Raw genomic sequence first — 19,280 nt, 5'->3', positions numbered from 1 at the left:
GAAAAGGCTACTGACATCTGGAAAGAAAAGTCATTCTACGTATGATGTGAGGGTTATCATAAAAAATATAGGATGATTCAGAAAGTTAATTCTGGACCATTTTCCAGATTTGGAAAGAGACTGGTATGCAACATGTGACCACGTGTCTCAGAGAGACACCATTTCAGCGTTCAGAGTATGCCAACCACATTCTTTTGCTAGACCTACATCAAAACATGCGAAGCCTGTTGTAAGAAGTCCTTGCTCCATGTCCTTCTCGGAAACCTCACACCAGATGTGTCACGTGGATTAAATGCAAAAGTACGCATGGAAATAGGGGTGTGTGCAGACACACCCCTATGCATATATATGTCACAAACATGGGATACTACTCATAAAAACAGATCATCCGCTTACACAAGGGTCTGAAATGCCCCAAGGTTTGGTGAGGAGTTGGATGATGACTCCAAAGTGGAATCAAGATGATCCGACTTATCTAAATCAACCAACAAACAGAAACGATCTCTGCAAACCTAATGAATAGCTTAGAAAAACAAGCAAACACATGAAAGATACTTTTTTTTCACATCTGAAATATTATATTTTTAGCTAGACTTGAAAGAGAAGCTCAAAAAGAGGAAAGGAAAGTTTTAAAAGTGAAATTAAAACTGAAATAGGATAGAGAAAGAGAAGAAAAAAAGGCTTCCTCAAAATGGTTTAGAAAGCAAATGTACCAACACTGTTCTTTTTCACTTTAAGCATTGACCAGCCACCACCATGGTCCCTGTCCCTACTTTCACCTGTCTCAGCCACCCGGAAGACTGCTTTTGTCTTATATATGAAAAGCAGACCCTCAGTAGCAGAATGCTGAGCTGATTTGTCACCGTCTTTCCAGGTTCAAACCACGGTTCCCACGGTGAGGGAGTCTTTCGCAGCATACGCTCTTCCTCAGCTCTCCCCAGGGCTTAGGGAACAGACGGCTCTCCAGAGGCATCAGCTGCTGTAACTTTGGGAGTCTGGTGACCTGGCTTTTAAAATAGTGGGAGTAACTTCCGCTGCTCCCTCAGCAGAGCTTTTATGGAGCCAAGAGCATGCCAAAACCCTGCTCGCCCTTGTGCACAACTCGAGTAACAAAAGAGCAGCTGTGCTCAGTTTAAGGCAAGGCTCTACTTTCCCACTCCTGATTTAAAACTGGCTTATTTCCATCAGCAACAACATTATCCATCATTAACAACAATGAATGGCAGAGAATGGATGTTTTATGGGGAGCCATAGGCTCACAGTGCTATCTGATTCTGCTTCGACTGGGTCAAATTGACATCATCCCCAACCGAAGGCAGTAAATCTATTTACATAGGAGTCTGGCAACTCCTATGTACTTCATCACAGGTAAATTTCTGCAGCCAAAGGAAGGCTCATTACTGTTGATCTTACATATGAAAAGCTCCATACAGAGTCAGCGCGGGATCAGGACTAGTGTGGGCCAAGACATCTGCCAGTGCTGATTTACCTAGATCAATCTGGCTTTAAGCATGATGTTTTAGCTAATGTACAAGACTAGGGAGCCTATAAGCTCTACTTTCCATCTTGCTATGGACTTGGGCAAGTTACCTTTTATGTTCTTGCTTTCCAGGCTTTAAATCAGAAATAATGATACTTCCAGGCAATTTGGGTATTAACTCATACATTTCTGCCAAACGTGCAGAAGGAAGAATACAGAGGAGGGCAGTCCATTAGGGTTATTATGTTATGTTGGCTCTAACACCAGGCTTTCTTTTCAGGAGAGTTTTAAAAAAAATATTTGGATCAAATACCCCATCAATAAAAACCTGGACACCCTCCAAGAGTCCACTTCTTTGGCAAGTTCAAATAAAGCAGATCTCCCCGTGTTTAACGTATAAGTGAAAACTGGAGCGCACAGAAAGCTGATATTAGAGGGTACAGTTGTCTGATAAGAGCTATGATCTACAGACTATACACTGAATAGCATATGGATAATAAGATGAGACTGTTGGATATCAGGATCTTGCAAATACCTGAGAGCTGACAGTCAGGTGATTGGTGAAATTTCAGGTTCAGCATAATTACGGTATTGCTATTACTGATGGTTCACTAGGAATTACGCTGCCCTCCAAACCAGGAAGGCAGCACAGTGCCGGCAGTCAAAATGCTGGAGAGGCCTGGAATGAACAAAACCATATGTTTCTATATACAGAGAAATAAAACACTTGTAACCATTCAAGATCTCATGACACATTCCCTTCAGAAAACAAATTTTTACTCCAAACTCTGTTCCACAATTTACATTTTTAGGTGATAAAATTTCTCCCTGTCAGATACACCTGATGAAGTAATTTTCCTGAATTCCTGGAAAAAGTTTTCCCAGAACTGCTAAGTACCAGTGAAACACCTAGAGCTCTCTGTCCCAGAACTATCTAAGTGTCAGTCATAAATGGCAAAATAGAATTTTTAAAGCACTTTAGAGCTTTTCATATGAGAAGGCTTACAACAGTCCCTGAGTTTACTCCATGTACACCCAAGGTCAGTGCAGTCTGGGCTATATGCTCCCCTCAAGATCAAGAACAAAGTCGTCAGGGTGTTAGGGTCAAGACTGCCATGTTTCATACTACAGGGATATCCTTTTCCTCTGCAGTCCTGACATATGGAAGGAGAAGCACAGCTGGATCCAAGATAAAGCGAGCTTGTGGTTAGGAGGTTGCCCTGCTGCTCGGAGTCTAGCTAGACTTGGCTTCAAGCACCAGATCGACTGTGTATTTTTGGGTTGTTGAGGAAATGAGACGTTCATGACCTGATTCAGAAACTAAAGCTTTGGACAAAGTTTCAGATGAATCTGTTAATGAATTACCCGCAATAGCTGAGTTTATGTTTGACTGAATTTCTATGGGCAGCTTAATGAATACATCTACTTGGAAAAGACTTAAACCAAGATGCACATTCATACTTGCTCTACTTTGCCATTGTACATAAAATATACAAATATGTTGTGCAGTCACAGTTGCTTTACATATAATTTTGCAACAATAAAAAGTCAAGAACAAGAAAACATTATGGCTATTGCTAGGATATATATGTTTGCTTCCCAAAGTTATTACCTCCCGTGTAGCCCAACCAGTGTGCCAGACAAAGAACTCCAGGCCCTGGACATAAGTCCCATGTCTCCACTGGTATTATGGGTGGAAACTCCTCTTCTGAGCAGTTTGGTAACATGACACACAGCCAGGCTCATGGACAGCAGTGCTGAAAAGCCTGAATAACAGATTGTCCTAGTAAGGAAAATACGAACTTCTTAAGGCTTATTTTTAATTAGTTGCCAGATGGAAATGAAGTATTTTTCTTCAGAACTTTTAGAAGCTTCTCAGAAAAGTCAAGCTTTCCTCAGAACCAGCCTTATGTTCAAATAGGGATAGATAAAAGAACTTTTTTTTTCTATTAAAGAACTTTTTTTTTTTCTATTAAATAAATCATGATAAACTCTGACATGATTTTCAGAAAAGGAAACAACATTAACTAAATCACCATGAGGATTCCAACATAAAACATCTAGCCAAGTATAAGTACTGCACATAAAAAAGCATATATTATGAAAACATACATAAAACTGCTTCAATTTACAGATCTTCAGCCTATTCACCGAGGCATACTTAATTTAAATGACTTAAAACTCCATAGAAAGTACATGACTTAGCCTTATAAATGTCTTTGGTCCATACTGTCACCAGGCATCTACTTAAACAAAATATGGTCGGTCAGAATTCTGTATGGGCTTTTTGTACTTTGTCTCTATAATGCGGAGGTGAAAGAGAAAGGCTGAATGTATCTATTCTGGTCTGTGCACTTTGCCAATACTCACAGAGATATTTTAGGTTTCTGGCTCACAATGAGTTCAGCCTCTTACCTGCCTCCCCATTTAGACCACTGGAAGAAACCACAGCTTCAGAATTACAGTTGGAACATAATCGGAATAGTGGAGAGAGTGAATCATAGCATTAGCCACATATTACCACTCTACCTGAGTTTCTCTCATCTATCTCCATAAGAGATCTCTTAGACCATCCATTTTGCACAGTCCTTATAAATGATGCACTCAGACTTGTGGTAAACAGTGCTATGAAAATTGTCTGCAAGGAGAGAAAGCTCTCAGTCGAATATCCAGAAGAAATTTAGATGTTTGTCAAATTGCATTCTTGTAAAATTGAAAAATACATATATTTTTTGGTATTTATTAACAAGGTATTTATCAATACACCATACGTTTCTCATTTATACCGGCTATAAGAGCACTCACAAGCTGAGGTGGTTCCCTCTCCCATCCCTCTGACCTGCAAGAGAGCCATAACAAAACCTTAATAATTTCATTTTGAGCAGAAATAGTGCCTCCAGCCCTGACCCCGTTGACTATAGCAGTTCCAGAGGTGGCATGGAAAACACTCCCACCAAGGCAGGTAACGCCGGAGTCAGGCCCAGTATATCTAGTGGTGAGCAGCCCATACAGCTGGAAATCCTCCAGAACGTTCAGCCACTCCTTGCTCAGCACTGAACAGACCACTCAGGCCAAAAAAAAATCCTTTAAATCCCCTAAAATACTAATTGTGAATATCCTCCATGAAATAGAAGGAGCATTGTAGCATTCTTAGCATTAAGTAGCCTACCCTTAGGTAGCCAAGGTCCTCAGATGTTCTGAAAAACCTGACATTCATCCCTAAAGTCTACCGTTGTCTCAGGGATGCAAAGAAAATGAAAAAATCCTTTCAATAAAGACACAACTTGTAACTGCAAGACTGATTTTTGTGGTGCTTGTATTTTATGATTGTGGTGGGGTTTTTTAGAAACTGTATCTAGAAATAGCAGTTAGTGCTTTTGGCTGGGAGGATACTGCTAAGGAATTACTATTTTTTTTCCAAAGGGTACGATGGCGTTTGGAAATAACTGGATTACAAAAACAGGGACACATATTAAAGGGAAATCTGATGTGAAAACTGGAAGACTGGCAAGAAGACTGAAAAGCTATCTTTTGGCAACAGTTTCAAAATCAGTCTTAGTCAGCAAAAATGTTTAGGAGATCACTAAGAAATGAAGTTCCCAACCCAGTGCCAGGAAGTCGGATTTCCTCACTATGACGATAAATATCTTCAGTGGTAATTGCTTAAAGACCAATCCTGCCTGTCAAAACAGAAGTGCCACAATGAATTGTTGTGAGGAATTTTATATGATGGACTTGATTTGTGCTCTGAGCCATGTTCAGTCTTTAGGGCTGTCCTCATGCTAACTTTCACAGCACTTAATTTAAATAATTTTCACTAAAAAGAGATAAATCTATCTCTTTGGATAAACCATCATATCTTTCTACATTCTCTCTTTTCTGCAATGCTAACAGCAATCATATTTCTACCGGTCAATAGTTTTCCATCTTCCTTAACTCTATTATAATTTTCCATTTAAAATGCACTATGGCATAATCAGACTGCTTTTCAAGATCATCAGCTCTGGCAGGAGCAATATCTGTCTTGAAGAAAAAGAAATGGCACTGGCATAATCAATTTACTAATGACAGGTCCATTATACAATCAACAAATTGGTGTTTCTGCTCACTATTCCCTTTTCTCTTGCCTCCATAATAGCTCTTGGTTCAGATTTAGACTTTGCAATTCATGTAGTAAATGGATAAAGTAAGCATTTGGATTTTTACCAATTGCGTCGATTACTAATTGCAGCTGTTGCATTTTACTGCAAAAATACCTACTTTTCCGCATAAGTATGATGATGATTCAGGAACAGATGAACATGCAAGTGCCCTGTGTATCACTTGCGTTTCGTGTTTCCTTGATGTAAAGAGCCTTTTCATCTCCACGAGATGATGAAGAACGCACAGGGCTGTGTAGCTAAATTCCACTGCGTAGTAAAGTAGAAATTTACTCATTTTTCTGTATGAATATGACTTTCCCAATTTCATTTTCTGTTTTTCATTATTTTCTATAGCAACAATCCTATAGGATAGATGTTTCATTTTGTAGCTCATCCTAGCAAATGATCATCCCTCCATCACTGTATTTACCTGATTTTATTCATTTAAGGAAAATGCAGTTTAGACATTTCATTGCAACAATTCTGGAGAGGAAATTCTGTTTTTTATTCCTTTTTTTATTATTATTATGAGTAAAAATCTCATCTATATAATTTTATTCTATTTTATTTGTTGTGTGTAATTCATCTGCAAAGCACTGCAGCCTGCCTTGAGTTAGAGGACACAGTACAAATGAGATTCCCTGAGATATTTGACTGTGCTTTAGCAGAATATATCCAAAATGCCACTAGCATGTTACATTAAAATTAATTAACTTAAAATTCACATTTGCAATATTTAGTAGCCTTATAACTAGAACCAAAAATTAACATGATTTCAGGTTAGCTCAGCAGTAAATTGTCACTACCTGTTACCGTCCACATCCCCAAATAACCAAAAAAGCCTCCACAGGTAAATAACTAAAAAAGAAACCTTCTAAAATAACCTGGCAAGGGCAGAGTAAAGCAGAGGATTCCTGTTGTGGGAGTTCTCCTGTGCAACAAGTACATTCCCAATGAGCAAGCCCAGGCATATTTGTTTTTACGCAGCCGTTTCCACACCAAGACACATTTCCATTCCCCCCTCCCTCCTTCTGCTTTTGTATTCCATCGTCCACATCAACAATTAGTGGAAGTGGCTGGCTGTGCCTGCTCACATTGTTCCCAGACTTTGCTCTCCCCCAGTGAGCTCTGAAGACCATGCATTATTTGACATGACATGACTTGGAGGCCTTCTACAGCAACAGCTGTATGCAGGGAAGCAGGGAAAAGAAAGAAGAAGGTTAGTCCAGGTTACAACCATCCTGGGCAGCAGGACACAAATTAATACCCCTTACTCTTTTACCACGTTGTCCTAGGTGATTGGCCTTTAATTTATTTAGTCTTTTAAATCCAAAAAAATAAAAAAAAAAAAAAGGAGAGAGAGAGAGAGACAAGGAAAAAAAAAAAAAGGAAGAAAGAGAAACAGCAAAAAGGTCAAGAAACAAAGTCAGTGAGCTGTTCTATTTGTTTTGTGACATTAAAACACAGGATATGAAATTGAAAATTATCTCCATAGAGCTAGAAACTAAATCCAGATGTTTTAACATCAGGCAGAATCATATTCATAATGATTTTTTTTTTCTGAAATCATTCAATATCTATTGCATTTTCCATCACAGTTCATTTCACTGGAACATGAGCAATTTGCCAGCCTGTACATACACACTGAATGTATTCAGCTTGTAGTAAACAGCTGCACACAGGGCAGCCTCCTTTCATACGTACACAGGCTCTGCACTTGTGTCCTTACGTTATTCTATTTTTTAAATTAACCTAGCCAAGTACACAAAACTTTCAGGAGCATAAAACAAAATTAAGGGTAAACTATTGCTTTCTGGAAATGGACTCTTAGCAATTTCTCATCTCAAAACTGATGTTTCCTTAGGGTATATACTTAGTATTTCCTCTCATTTTGTTGCTGGAGTCCACAGAAATAAGATTTTACTGGGAGAAGGTGATCCCCACGTGCATGTCCCCAGATGCTCAGGCTGTGTGTTCCAACTCTCATCATTAAAATGCACGCACAGATCACTGCCATTGGCATTGGCCGTCTTTGGTAATTACACGTGTGCCCTTCACTCCATTACTTTAACTCAAAAACAGTCAAGGCGATGAGCTGTTTTGCAGCAGATATGTACACAAAAATTTCGAGTTGGTTACCCCATCACCTTCTGACAGCTTGAGGTGTTCTCTCATCTCTTTCCAGTGACCTTGACAAACAGCAACCTGTGAAGCAATATCGGCACCAACTTGTGCAAATCCAAACACTTTTAAACCCAAATACCTCTGTTTCATAAACTTTCGGACAAAAAGTCGACACAGATCGTGGCAGTGAAAGATACTTTTCCTTTTAAAACTTGTCTATTTAAGGGTCAATTTGAAATAACTATCCACAGTAAGTCTGAACACATGAAATGCCTGCAGTAGTTCACAGCAAGTTTTAAAAGGTAACACAGCTAAAAATATGTAAATAAAAAATCCTCCCAGCTTTGAAATGAGTGCAGCTTTTTCTCAAGTTACATTTAAAAGTTAAACGGGGTAGGAAAGGAATTTAGTTTGGAAGCCTTTATCATATGCAATAATTGGTCACTCTGTCAAACCTAAGTTCGTACATCAACTTTATTGTATCACAGTGAATTGCACCACACCAAGCGCTGGTATTAGTTTCAGTTTTTATCATCAAGAGAACAGCTGCTATTTATTTCTTCCCAGATTACTTCTTGGTATTACTTTCAATCTCTGTTCCATAAAAAAGCAAGCTTCTGACTTTTTTTTTTCTTTTCTTTTGTTGTTGTTGTTTAGCTATCAGGTGCAAGAGGATGTTTTCCCCATTCAAAGCTGAAAATAAATTGGGAGTGGAAAAAGTAGGAAAACGAGCTTTTGTTTTGTAATACACGTACAAAAAACAGAAGGGGAAGAATGGCATTTTGAAAGCCTGAAAGATGTAAAATTAGATTTTCAAACGTGCTTAAGGACTTCCTGATGTAGATGAACTAGTAGGATCTTCAAATACTGCAAAGGGAACTACCGCACCCAAAATCTTTTGAAAACTCCATCTCTCTGAACTACTAGCCTTCTTAGCACCTAGTATTTTTTCTCTAGGATTAATCTTGTGAATGGCATTTCAAGTAATTTGAGTAATCCGTTGTTCTAGGGTTTTTTTGATCTCAGATTATAGTCAGATGGCCATCAAAAGTGAGTGAGTTACTGGGGCTCACCAAGTTACCGCTCACCTGCTGAGTTGTTTTATCTGTCGGTGCCCACTACGAAAATGAAACATGCTGGCTAATGAAGAAAGCATTTTAAGACAACATGTTTTACTCAGCATTGCAACAGGACAGGAGGATGCACGTAGGCTATTAATAAAGCCAAACTGGCAAACAGCAGCTTGCTTTGCCTGGGTAACTGTTGTTTGGAGGCCACCAGGACAGCTGATGAATGCTACATTACCCAAAGGTGAACAACATTATTCTCTTACTAAGTAATAGAGACTAGTCCCCTACCGTACATGACTAAGGAAGGCATGCTTCCTCTTTTCATGTCTTCAGTGTTTTACAATCAAAAATCAGTAGAGTTCATTTAACAGCAGCTTTTGCATGCCAGCTGATGATGCCTCCACAGGCCTGCTCCAGTGAAAGGAGCCAACACTCTTTAAGTACACAATAAAGGAAAAGGAATTGAAGTAATTGCAGTTTTTTAATTACTGGTATTACTTTATAAAGAGAATTGTTGGCATGTACCCTCCTGCCTCTGCATAGCTTAGAGCTGCGTATAGTCATTCTCAAAAACATTAAAAAAAAAGGAAAATGTATAATTAATCATTATCCAACTAAAAGAAGTCTATTAAATTAGTATTTACCTTTAACATCAACTAACTAAATAAAAGGACAAAGGGAACAGCTGAGTAACATTTCTTACCTCCCATTCATCTCCAACTATAAATCTTATGTTTATGAATAATGTTGGCTCAACTTTTCAAATGGCAGAAGCTCTCCATTTTCCCACAAAAAAAAAATAGAGAGCTGGTGTAGCATTAATGGTGGGAGTATCCAAGAAGAATAGTTTGAGACAATGCTGGTATTCTCTCTCCTGCAGTAGCTGGCAGCAGGATTGGGGAATGCCCAACTGTGGCAACTGGAAGAACAAGTCAACAGATCGAAGGAATGGAGACAGGATGCCTGCAAACTCTTTGGAGGGTGCTGTAGGTTGGTACAATGCTGTTTGGGATGCTCCAAAGACCATCGGCTTGAGTTTATAGATGACTACGCACTAAATGGCTGCAGATCCCCTGTTTCAAGAACTCTACACCTAATGTGCCAACACCAATTCAGAAAAGATAAAAAAAAAAAAAAAAGGACAAAAAAAGACTAATCTTTCACAAATTTCAACAACCACACGAACCATATGGAGAGTGTGATAAGTAGGCACACTCATTGATGTGTCACTTTGCGTGCTAGAATTTAATGTAGTCTTCTCTATATATCTAATCTCCTCAATCGTTGGTTTTCCTGATCAGACCGTCAAAAGAGCACTAACTGTTATTTTAGGACACAGAATGATGGTAGACAAAAACTGGAATCCTTTCACTTAACACAGATTTTCAAAAAACAAAAGGAAAAATACTTTCAGTCACTGCTGACTTAGGCTGAGCTTGTACACTGTTTCTTCTGTGAAAAATACCACAGGAAGAAAGATGGGGTTATTGTTAAGGTAAATGAACTAGGTCTCAAGAGTTCATGAGTGCAACTGCCACACTCCTCTACAACATGGGAAAAGTTGCTTAAACTCAAAACATCTACCTGAAAATCAGTACTGCAGGAACAATACTGTTTCCTCTCATGTCTCCAGTCTATAACACCTTTCAAGTCCTTAAATTCTTCAGTTTGTCTCTACTAATATATGCATCCTATGTGTGCATGGATATCTAGCTCAAAAGCGTTAGGTTGTGCATGGAATGAGCATCCCATAGGGGTTTCGGTGTGGCATACTGATACTTAAAAAAAATACATTGAAAGTGGTTCATAGTTTACCAGCCACCATGTTAAAACAATGGAAATGTGACACAAAAATCTAGTATTATTTTGCACTGTATGCATGGAATATTCTTTGTGGCTCTCATGCTTCAGCCACTCATCAATGCAAAGCTTACATCCGGGACTCTCTTCTGTCCAACCTCAGGCAATAAAGCAGATAGACATTCAGATAACTAGGTGATGATTTCATGCTCTTGAACTGTCTTTCCTCATGCTTCTTGATTTAGATCATACTTCCAACACAGAAGCCCTGATTAATACTCCGTAACAGCAAATCCCCCTCTAATTAATTTATGCAAAAGGAATGACAAGGCATGATGAAAACCACATTCCAGAAGATGCAAGGCTCTACTGAGAAGCTGGCAAGCTTCCGTACATATTGTGATAACATTGACTAAGCATCTTTTTTAGTCTCTTCCTTACTCTCCCCTTCTTCCACAAGCCTTTTTGGGAACATTGTGCCTCCAGTTTCCACTCCCATCTTAGAGCATGTTTTTTCTCAGAAGCCTCTATGCTACATGATCAAATCCATTTTCACTTCCCAAATGAATATTATGCTTGTGGGACAGGATCCAAACAACTGCGGAGCTATTCAGTTTGCCTGGCTAGCAGCTGAACAATATTTAGTCTCAATGAGCTTTCACTTGCCCAAATGCATTCCTTCAGACCAATGAAGCTGTGTGGTCTTCATCCTTGGAGATACCCAAAACGTGATAAAACAAGGAGCAACACACTGTGACTCTACTCTCAGCTGCAGAACTGGACTAAACAATATCCAGAGATGTCTCCTGACCTCATTTTTTCCATGATTCTGTACAAAATACTTGTTGGTAGTTACACCTTTGAAAGGCAACATCACCAACTATACCTTTTCAATGGAGAGCTTGTCTTCACTGCAGTATTTCTTCATGCGTGGTTTCAAATTTTACCCCTAATCCAGCTCAGCAGGTATCGATTTCTAACTCCACAGAAAATATGGAGTTAGAAATCCAAACTTTTCTAAAGGAATCAACAGGCTCATAGCTTCTAAAAACCAGATCTGAACACCAGTGATTCATCAAAGACCATTAGGAAGTCTACAACTAGGCAGGAAAATCCTGTGTTTTGTAGTGCTGTATGCCAGCACTTTAGCCACTGTGATAGCTTTTCTTTCTGCAGCTCTCAGAAGCAGGGTGTTTTATTTTCATTGTTCCGATAGCATTACCAATGTGAAAACTTGACTGCAAATTGCACAATGCCTGTTGTGAATAAATGATGATAAAGGTTTCATAACATGGCAGATAATGCTTATAATGCACACATTTCCTCCTAATGAAACTCCAGATCTATGAGTGTGTTCTCCAGGGGCTTAAAAAGGGTATGTAGCTCTATCGTCCTGATTGCAAAAATAGATTAAGTCTTCAGCTTATGACATAGGTTCTGTTTTTGGAAGAGAATATCATCAGCACCCTGTGTAATAACGACCAAAGGGTCTGAACAATCACGGTGTGTAATATAAATGACAACCATGAAACACATTCTGCAATGCATTTGCTATGCAGCCCACTAAGTCACGCTTACATAATGTAATTTACTGCTTTAAAGATTTCATATGTAGTTATATGCAAGCAGTTTGCGAGGCAGTATTACAGAAGCAAAAATTAAATTGATGCATTACATTCCAATTCCTGCAACCATACAAAGAAAAATCAGTCTGCTGCAGAAATTTTCATACACGCCACTGTTTCAACTCACTGCTAGTATGAGAATAATGTAATTCTAATTGTAATTACTAATTGTAATTACTAATCGTAATTCTAATTCTAATTACTAATTCTAGTAATTCACTAGTAGCATAGTACTATCCTATACCACCAAACCACCAAACATATTGTATCTTTATTGATGGTATCTTATATTTATGTGTATACATAAGATCGTCTTTTCAGTCACACGCAAAACATACTCCATTCAAGATACATTGAAGCTGCTTTTTCTTTTTGGCTTTGAAGATTTGCACTCTCCCTGTTTGCCAGGCCACAGCACTTTCTCTTGTGTGTAGTAGAAAACTGAAACAGCAGTCCTCTGCAACTAGAACAGGTTCTGAAAGCAAGCTAATTGTTGAAGCCTGACGATCAGCTTAGGGTAATGTAGCCCACGAAAGGGTTATTTTTATGCCAGACAGCCTTATTCTTCATTTCTCTTGGAATTGACTCTGCTCTTTCATTATTCCCTATACATGGAACACTTTCTGATATAAATTCAGCTTTTCTTCAAAATAATGAAAATTAAAAGTCTTCATTCACCATGTATGCCCATAACTCAGTCTACAAACAACCATGCTGATGCTGTTTTGACTTTCTACTATTTTCTACTTCTTTCTTTTCCCATTAGCTGTGTTGAGCCAACCACAGGGTCATGCCAACCTACACTGCCCATACATCATCAACAAAATGATTGTTTAACCCTGTCTTCAGAGCCAAATTCTGCTTTTGGTCACCTCTGAGCAGGTCCCTTGAAAGCAATGTGGTGCCCAGGTGAGATTTTACATTAAGTTGAGCTTTGCAGGTCTGTGAATAGGCACTGGAACCTCCCAGGTACTAATGTGGGCATGCATTAACTGCAGGATATTAATGGAAATGATTCATGAGAAGGAAAGAACGTAGCTGGTTTTCTCATACCCTTGGACTGGCACATGGGGAAAGAAAACAACGATCTCAAAAGCTGAGATTTTGAGCAGTCACTGATGTCGACACAACATGGTGCAATGTCATCTGCTCTCTAAGTAATAGTGTGACTAACCTTACATGATGGGAACTATTAAAGGTAGTTTAACACTTAACTACATGAATCCTCTTTGGCAAAGGACAACAAATTCATGAACTTAATTTCACTCCTCTTTGTCTTACTCTTACCATCAAAAGACCTTTACTTTCCTCATCACTCCCAGCCCCTCTAGGAGAATGACATTTTCTTCTATTTCCGTAGTTCCCAGTACAAGCATGGTGTGAATAACCTTCTAAGAAGCCAAATCTTACAATCCACATTTCTGTAAGGTTTCTTCCACATTCATGACTTCTTCCTCCAATGAAGTTCACTTTCCTGCAAACCCACAGACCTCACAGGGCTCACAGGGATAAATAATGGAGGGTGATGACATAATTTAGGAGTAGAATCTCCTAGCAGAAAAAGTGATGTTTCAAAGAAGCAGTGCTTTTCAATAAGATGATGATCAGTTTTCCTTATGCTTTAAAACTAAAAAGACTAAAAGCTTCTTTAAGTACAGTGGCAGCTACTGTTACTGCAAATATGAATCCGTTATTCTTTCCTTCAGATAGATTCAAAGTACAATCTCAAAGCTCCTAAGCAAATACCTGTTGCCCTCTTCAGATCTTTAATATATCAGCCCCCTAGGCAGGAATCCAAATATAAAATTCAAGGCCACAGAAGCTCAGGACAACTTAGAGTCCTCCCTGCGAGAGCAAGGACAATCGCAGATTTAATATTAGGGAAAATTTTCTCTCTCCTCTTTGAATCCCTTCACCACCTCTTCCCAAGAAAACAAACTTTTTTTTTTTCATTCTTAGATCAAATTGGAAGCTGATTCCCTCATCTTTGAAAGAACTGACCTGCTTATTTCTCATGTGCAGCTTTCTAAAGTGTTCCTTAGATTCAAGTGCAGTTCTCATCAGCCCACCCAGCAATTACCAGGAGACAAGCACCCTGCAAAAACTGTGCCAGAACAAAATCATTTCACAGTGACTTATTAGGCATGCAGTCATTAATGACTATGCAAGCGTGGCGAGCAAGATGGAAGGGCAGAGCCTGAGCCAACACGAACTGTCAGGACGGCGTTGTAACCTATCGGGTTAGAAAAATTTGAGCCATCTGATGTTTCAGCCTGGCATCCCAACATAATAACAGGCCTGGAAGCAGCAATGAATTTGCACGTTGGGGAATGTGTTCAGAAGCTTGGCAGATGAAAAAGAAATAGGCAAGAGTGCAGAGATGTTTGGGTGATGTTGACAAGAAAGAATCGTGGTCTCCAAGAGCCTCCGTGCAATGCATCAGCTTTGCTGTCAGGGCTGAAGTGTCAGAGGCAATAGCCACTTCACCAGGCTGAAAGAAGATGTTTTCATATTCATTTACAGATGTTATTTTTGTCCTTATTGTGAAAAAAATCTCTTTGTTCTCTTGCATAAAAAGTCACCTTGTGATATATTTGGGTACAATCCAAGGAAGTGCCAAGGTGCTGTAATGCTCACCTGCTGGGAGCAGCAGGTGCTTGGCACTTGCCATGGCGAAGCTCTTGAGACACGTTCTGCTCTCATTTTCACTAGTGTAAACACTCTCAACTTTGCTGGCACTGACTGAATTATCCCAGCTGAAATTCAAAGCAAGCAGGAGCAGAATCTCTCCTTTTTTTCTGCAGCAACACAGGATTACAACGGTAACGTTAGCATTAGAGCAGATCAATTTTGCAAGATGACAGAAGAACACGCTGATCTCACTACTGCGAGCTCCTACTCAGCAGACAATTGCAACCCATCTTAGAACAGGGTTTTTAAAATGTTCAAAGTAATGTGGCAGCATTATCGTCTAATGGCTTAAAAAGGAATTGTATAATGCTAATGTCTTCATATTACAGACATGATGCATCTAGAGAGCAAAGAGTTGTATCCAAATCTTTAGCAGATTTCAAGAGTATTGGACCAGAAATTTCCATTTAGGCAGCTCTAATTTCAAGCTCTCAGAACATGCTGCTGGGAAAGACAGAGGCTGATACGACCTCTACCTCACAAAGGCTCCTGCGACCACATTACGGTCCGTCTAAATCACTAGTTTGTCAGTTGTGCATTTACAAAGAAAACGACAAATAAACTAAAAAGTTGTTCAATCAGTCCGGCAATTTAGCAGATCCTTTCCTGCCATGCTAACAGAAAACGGTGGCCCCTGCTTCTCTCTGGGTTGCTGAATGACAAGGTGAGTGGAGCTAGGAAACCCAACTAGCAGGAACTAAGTGGTCAACCACTATTCCCAGAAGCAAAGGTTGGGCACCACTGACTCGTCCCAAAGGAGATTCAGCACAGAAAGAAGGTAAAAATAGAGTGTTTCGAGACTTTCTATATAATGTTTTGATGCTCTTGCTTGAGAAAGATGTACCTGAGAAATGCCCTGGAGTGTTGCAAGACACAAAAACAGCTTTCTTAAATTGATATTTTTTCCGCACCATCCAAGGCCAATTCAAAAACAAAAGAAAACAACAAAAAAAGAGGGAATAAAAGCATACAAGTTTTATTTTCAGACATGTCTATTACTCCCCAGTCTTCCAGCCATTATGTGTTATGTATACAATTATGTAGTATATTTTGCACCATTCGCCTTTTTTTTCCCCCCCCCACAATATTTATCATCACTTTTTAATTCAGGATTTCCACACGATTAATAAATATGTTTTAGGGTAGCCTGCGTCACACCAGCACCTTTCTGGCCCACTGCTCTCTCTTTCAGAATTGACTCCGCTCTCTCTTCCTGTTCAGACCTTTTCAGCTCCTAATTTGAAGATGTCAATGAGCAAGAATTACATGTCTCAGCAATAAACATGATCTCACAGCAAAACAAAGAAGAGGATGAACAAAATAAAAATTACTGTCTGGTGAAAGCTCCCTTGACAACTACAGCTACACTGACAGGCGCCACTGAAATAATAGGAATGATGCTTCAAAACAACAGCCAAGAAAACGTTATGAAAGAGAAAAAAAAACACTCTAAATGGGCCTTTTCAAATGCAGATTCCACTGTCAAATGAGGAGAATGACAAAAATGTTCTTTCTTATAGCACAGTCATATTTAAACTGCCAGATAACAGAAACCCACCAAAAATGAGAGTACTACCTGAAAGAATTTGGGTCCGATAGCCCATTTCAGGAATATTGAAATGATGCAAAATGAATCAAAAGGATCATATTTTGGGGGTAGAAAGGAGAAATGAAAGGTGTTTGTTCATTACCAAGTCTCGAATTGCTCCCAGCTGGGGGAACAGTAAAACTCACATGGACTTCAGTGCAGTGTCAGGCATTTGTGGCTGAGTAACTACCACTATCTAGATGATAAACTACAAAGCAAAGAAACTAAATGATTAATGAACATGAAGAATTATCGTCTGGTACTAGTGATGTTCCATCCAAGACAAAACTAAGCAACGCTCATGACAAAAGGCTGTCTACAGGCTTAAGGAAGTGATTAGGAGAGAGCATCAGCCTTCATCTGTTCAGTGAACAAGTTATTCAGCGTTGTTTTCCACCTTAGCTTCACAGCCATAAAGTGGGGCAAACTGCTCCAAGCACTGGTGTGGTCAGAGATGTCTGGTGCTTGGTTTGATTTCATAAGCACCAGACAGATCCTGTAAGATCCTGCAGCAACCACAGCATCTCCCAGGCTACCTGTGGCTCTTCAGCAGGCAGAAACTGCATTTTCTCTGAGCAGAGGTGGAGATAGAGCTGCACAGCAGGTCCTGGCTAGACTGAATCAGAGGAAGGGGGCTGTGGTAAGAGCTGGTAACGCAGCAAGGTGGCAGGCAGGATGGAAAGGGAAAAGGTGCACAGTGTGAGCGGCGCTCAGACCTGGTAAAGCTAATTTTCACGGTATTTTACACTCCTATTATGAAGCCCTGCCAGTAACGTGGCAAAGATCGCTGCCTAAAAATTCCAGCCCCAAACACACAGGCAACACCCCTGTGAGCAGAAACAGACCCGGCTCTCCTAGGATCGAGCGCACTCACGCAGCGCAGCAGAAGTTTGGCTTGGGCTCCTGGGCTTGCATTCCTCCCCAGAGAAAAACGAAATGTGCAGAAGAGCCATGGATTTCTCCTCCATTTTATTCCGTGCACTCAAGACACCTAATAAATTCGCTTTGACTTCTTATTCTCCTCTAAAAGAAAGGAAAAAAAACTTAGAAATATCTTCTTCGCTCCCTGGTGGCCTGGCAGAGACTTGTGTAGGACTGTTTCCCACTTTTATATAATGAGATAAAAGAAAAACAGATTGCGCAGGAAAAGATATTGGGGCTCAGACATTTTTTATTTTATTTTTTTTTTTTGCCAGAAGCACTGGAACCAAAAAGATGTTGGTACTGAGAGCAGAGAAACTAGTTACAGAGATAACAAGAATGTCCTAATAGTAAAGAAAAGCAGCAAACAAACTTTTGAAAGAGATGTGAACTCTGAAGGCCCAGATAATAAGGCAGCCTCCGAGTACTCACGGGGAGCAGAGCGAAACTTTCGGTGTGAGGTTAGTTGGTGTCTACACGCTACAGCTTCTCGCCTGGTTTACGGCGCGACCGCGCAAAACAAAACTTGGTCAGTGCGCAGGCTGCGCGGCTCCCTTGCCTGCTCCACCGTGACGGTGCCACCGTCCCTGCCCTCCCAGCAACAAACGCACTGCTCGTGTCAAACTCCGGGCTCCCGAGCCCTGGGAAACTCAGCCGCCGGCTGGTTTCGAGCCCCGGCAGCGCCAGGTTAAGCGCCGCGCTTCAGCCGCGAGGCACGGACAGTTCCCGGAGCCAAAGCCGGCGCTGCCGAGCCCCGCGTCTGGGGGTGAGCGGGCTTCTCCCTGAGCCACGCTCCGAGGAGCGATCCCACAGCTGGGTTACCCTCGCTGCTGGTGCCACTCGCTGCAGGCGGGACCCCACGGGACCCCCCACACACACACACCTTGCTCCAGCCCAACCCAAAGGCGGAGGGCTCGCCTGTCGCACCCCAACACCTCCAGCCCTCGGTGTAAGCAGCCGGAACCCCCTTTCCCTGCCTCTCCAGCCGCGGGGAGGCTCAGAGGAAGCCGCGCCCCGGTGCCCAAGGCACGGCCGGCCGCCGAAGGGGAGGAAGAGCAGGGAGCCACTTACGGGGATGTGCACTCGCAGCATGAGTTTCTTCTGGCTGGAGCTTTTCCTGCTGCTGCTGCTGCTGCTGCTGCTGCTGCTGGAGGCATCTTTCTTCTTGGTGTCCATGGCAGTGCTCCCCATCCCTGCACCCCGGCGTGGTGCCGGGCGATGGATCCGCAGAGGAAAGCTGCTCGTCCCCTACCCCACCGGCCGCGGTTACTCCAGGCTCCTTAATTATTTTTTTTTTTCCCTCTTTTTTTTTTTTTTTTTTTTTTTAATGGCCTTAGGAAATAGGAGGGGGGGGGGGGGAAGAAGCGGAGGGAAGGGGAGGAGTTTCTCCAGCCCCAGCCTTTAATCCCAGAAGCGAGGTGTCAGGGGGACCTTCTCAGGAGCAGGAGATGCCCCTGGGCGCGCTGCTCGCTTTCTCACTCTTCCGCCCTTTCAAAAATATCCGGAGCATCCTGCGGGGGGGGGGGGGGGGGGGGGAGGTTAAGGGGTTAAGAAAGTTTCCTTCCCTTCTCGCAGCCCGGCCGCGCTCTCCCTGCAAGAAATCAAACCCCGGGCTCCCTCCCCTAAAGAAGAAGAAGAAGAAGAAATAAAACCCCAACGCCACCAGCGCCCGCAGCCCCCGGCCGACACCGCTCCCCCGCGGCCACGGGCCGGGGCTGCCGCCAGCCAGCCGGCGCCTGAGGCAGCAGGGCCCCAGCCGGCTCCTGGACGCGTGGTTTATCCTCTGCCTCCCTCCCCAAAAAGCCTTCAGACGCCCAAATCAGCCGAGAGCAGGAGGCG

The 19,280-nt window shown here is 41.4% G+C and overlaps 1 protein-coding gene across 1 annotated transcript in view; it reads right to left on the bottom strand.

The window, feature by feature from the left end:
• PRKAG2 (protein kinase AMP-activated non-catalytic subunit gamma 2) overlaps window positions 1-18,769 on the bottom strand; it is a 217,208-nt gene extending 198,439 nt beyond the window's left edge. Inside the window, exon 1 of the mRNA XM_083824659.1 lies at window positions 18,513-18,769. Coding sequence (XP_083680785.1) covers window positions 18,513-18,632 — 120 coding nt within the window. The 5' untranslated portion in view covers window positions 18,633-18,769. The remainder of the gene's footprint in view (window positions 1-18,512) is intronic.
• Between the last annotated feature and the right edge of the window lie 511 nt (window positions 18,770-19,280).

This window comes from Anser anser, assembly GCF_964211835.1.
Source record: "Anser anser genome assembly, chromosome: 2".
Taxonomy (NCBI): Eukaryota; Metazoa; Chordata; class Aves; order Anseriformes; family Anatidae; genus Anser; species Anser anser.
Note: the sequence above shows the minus strand (reverse complement) of the source record. Positions and strands in the feature narration are given on the sequence as shown.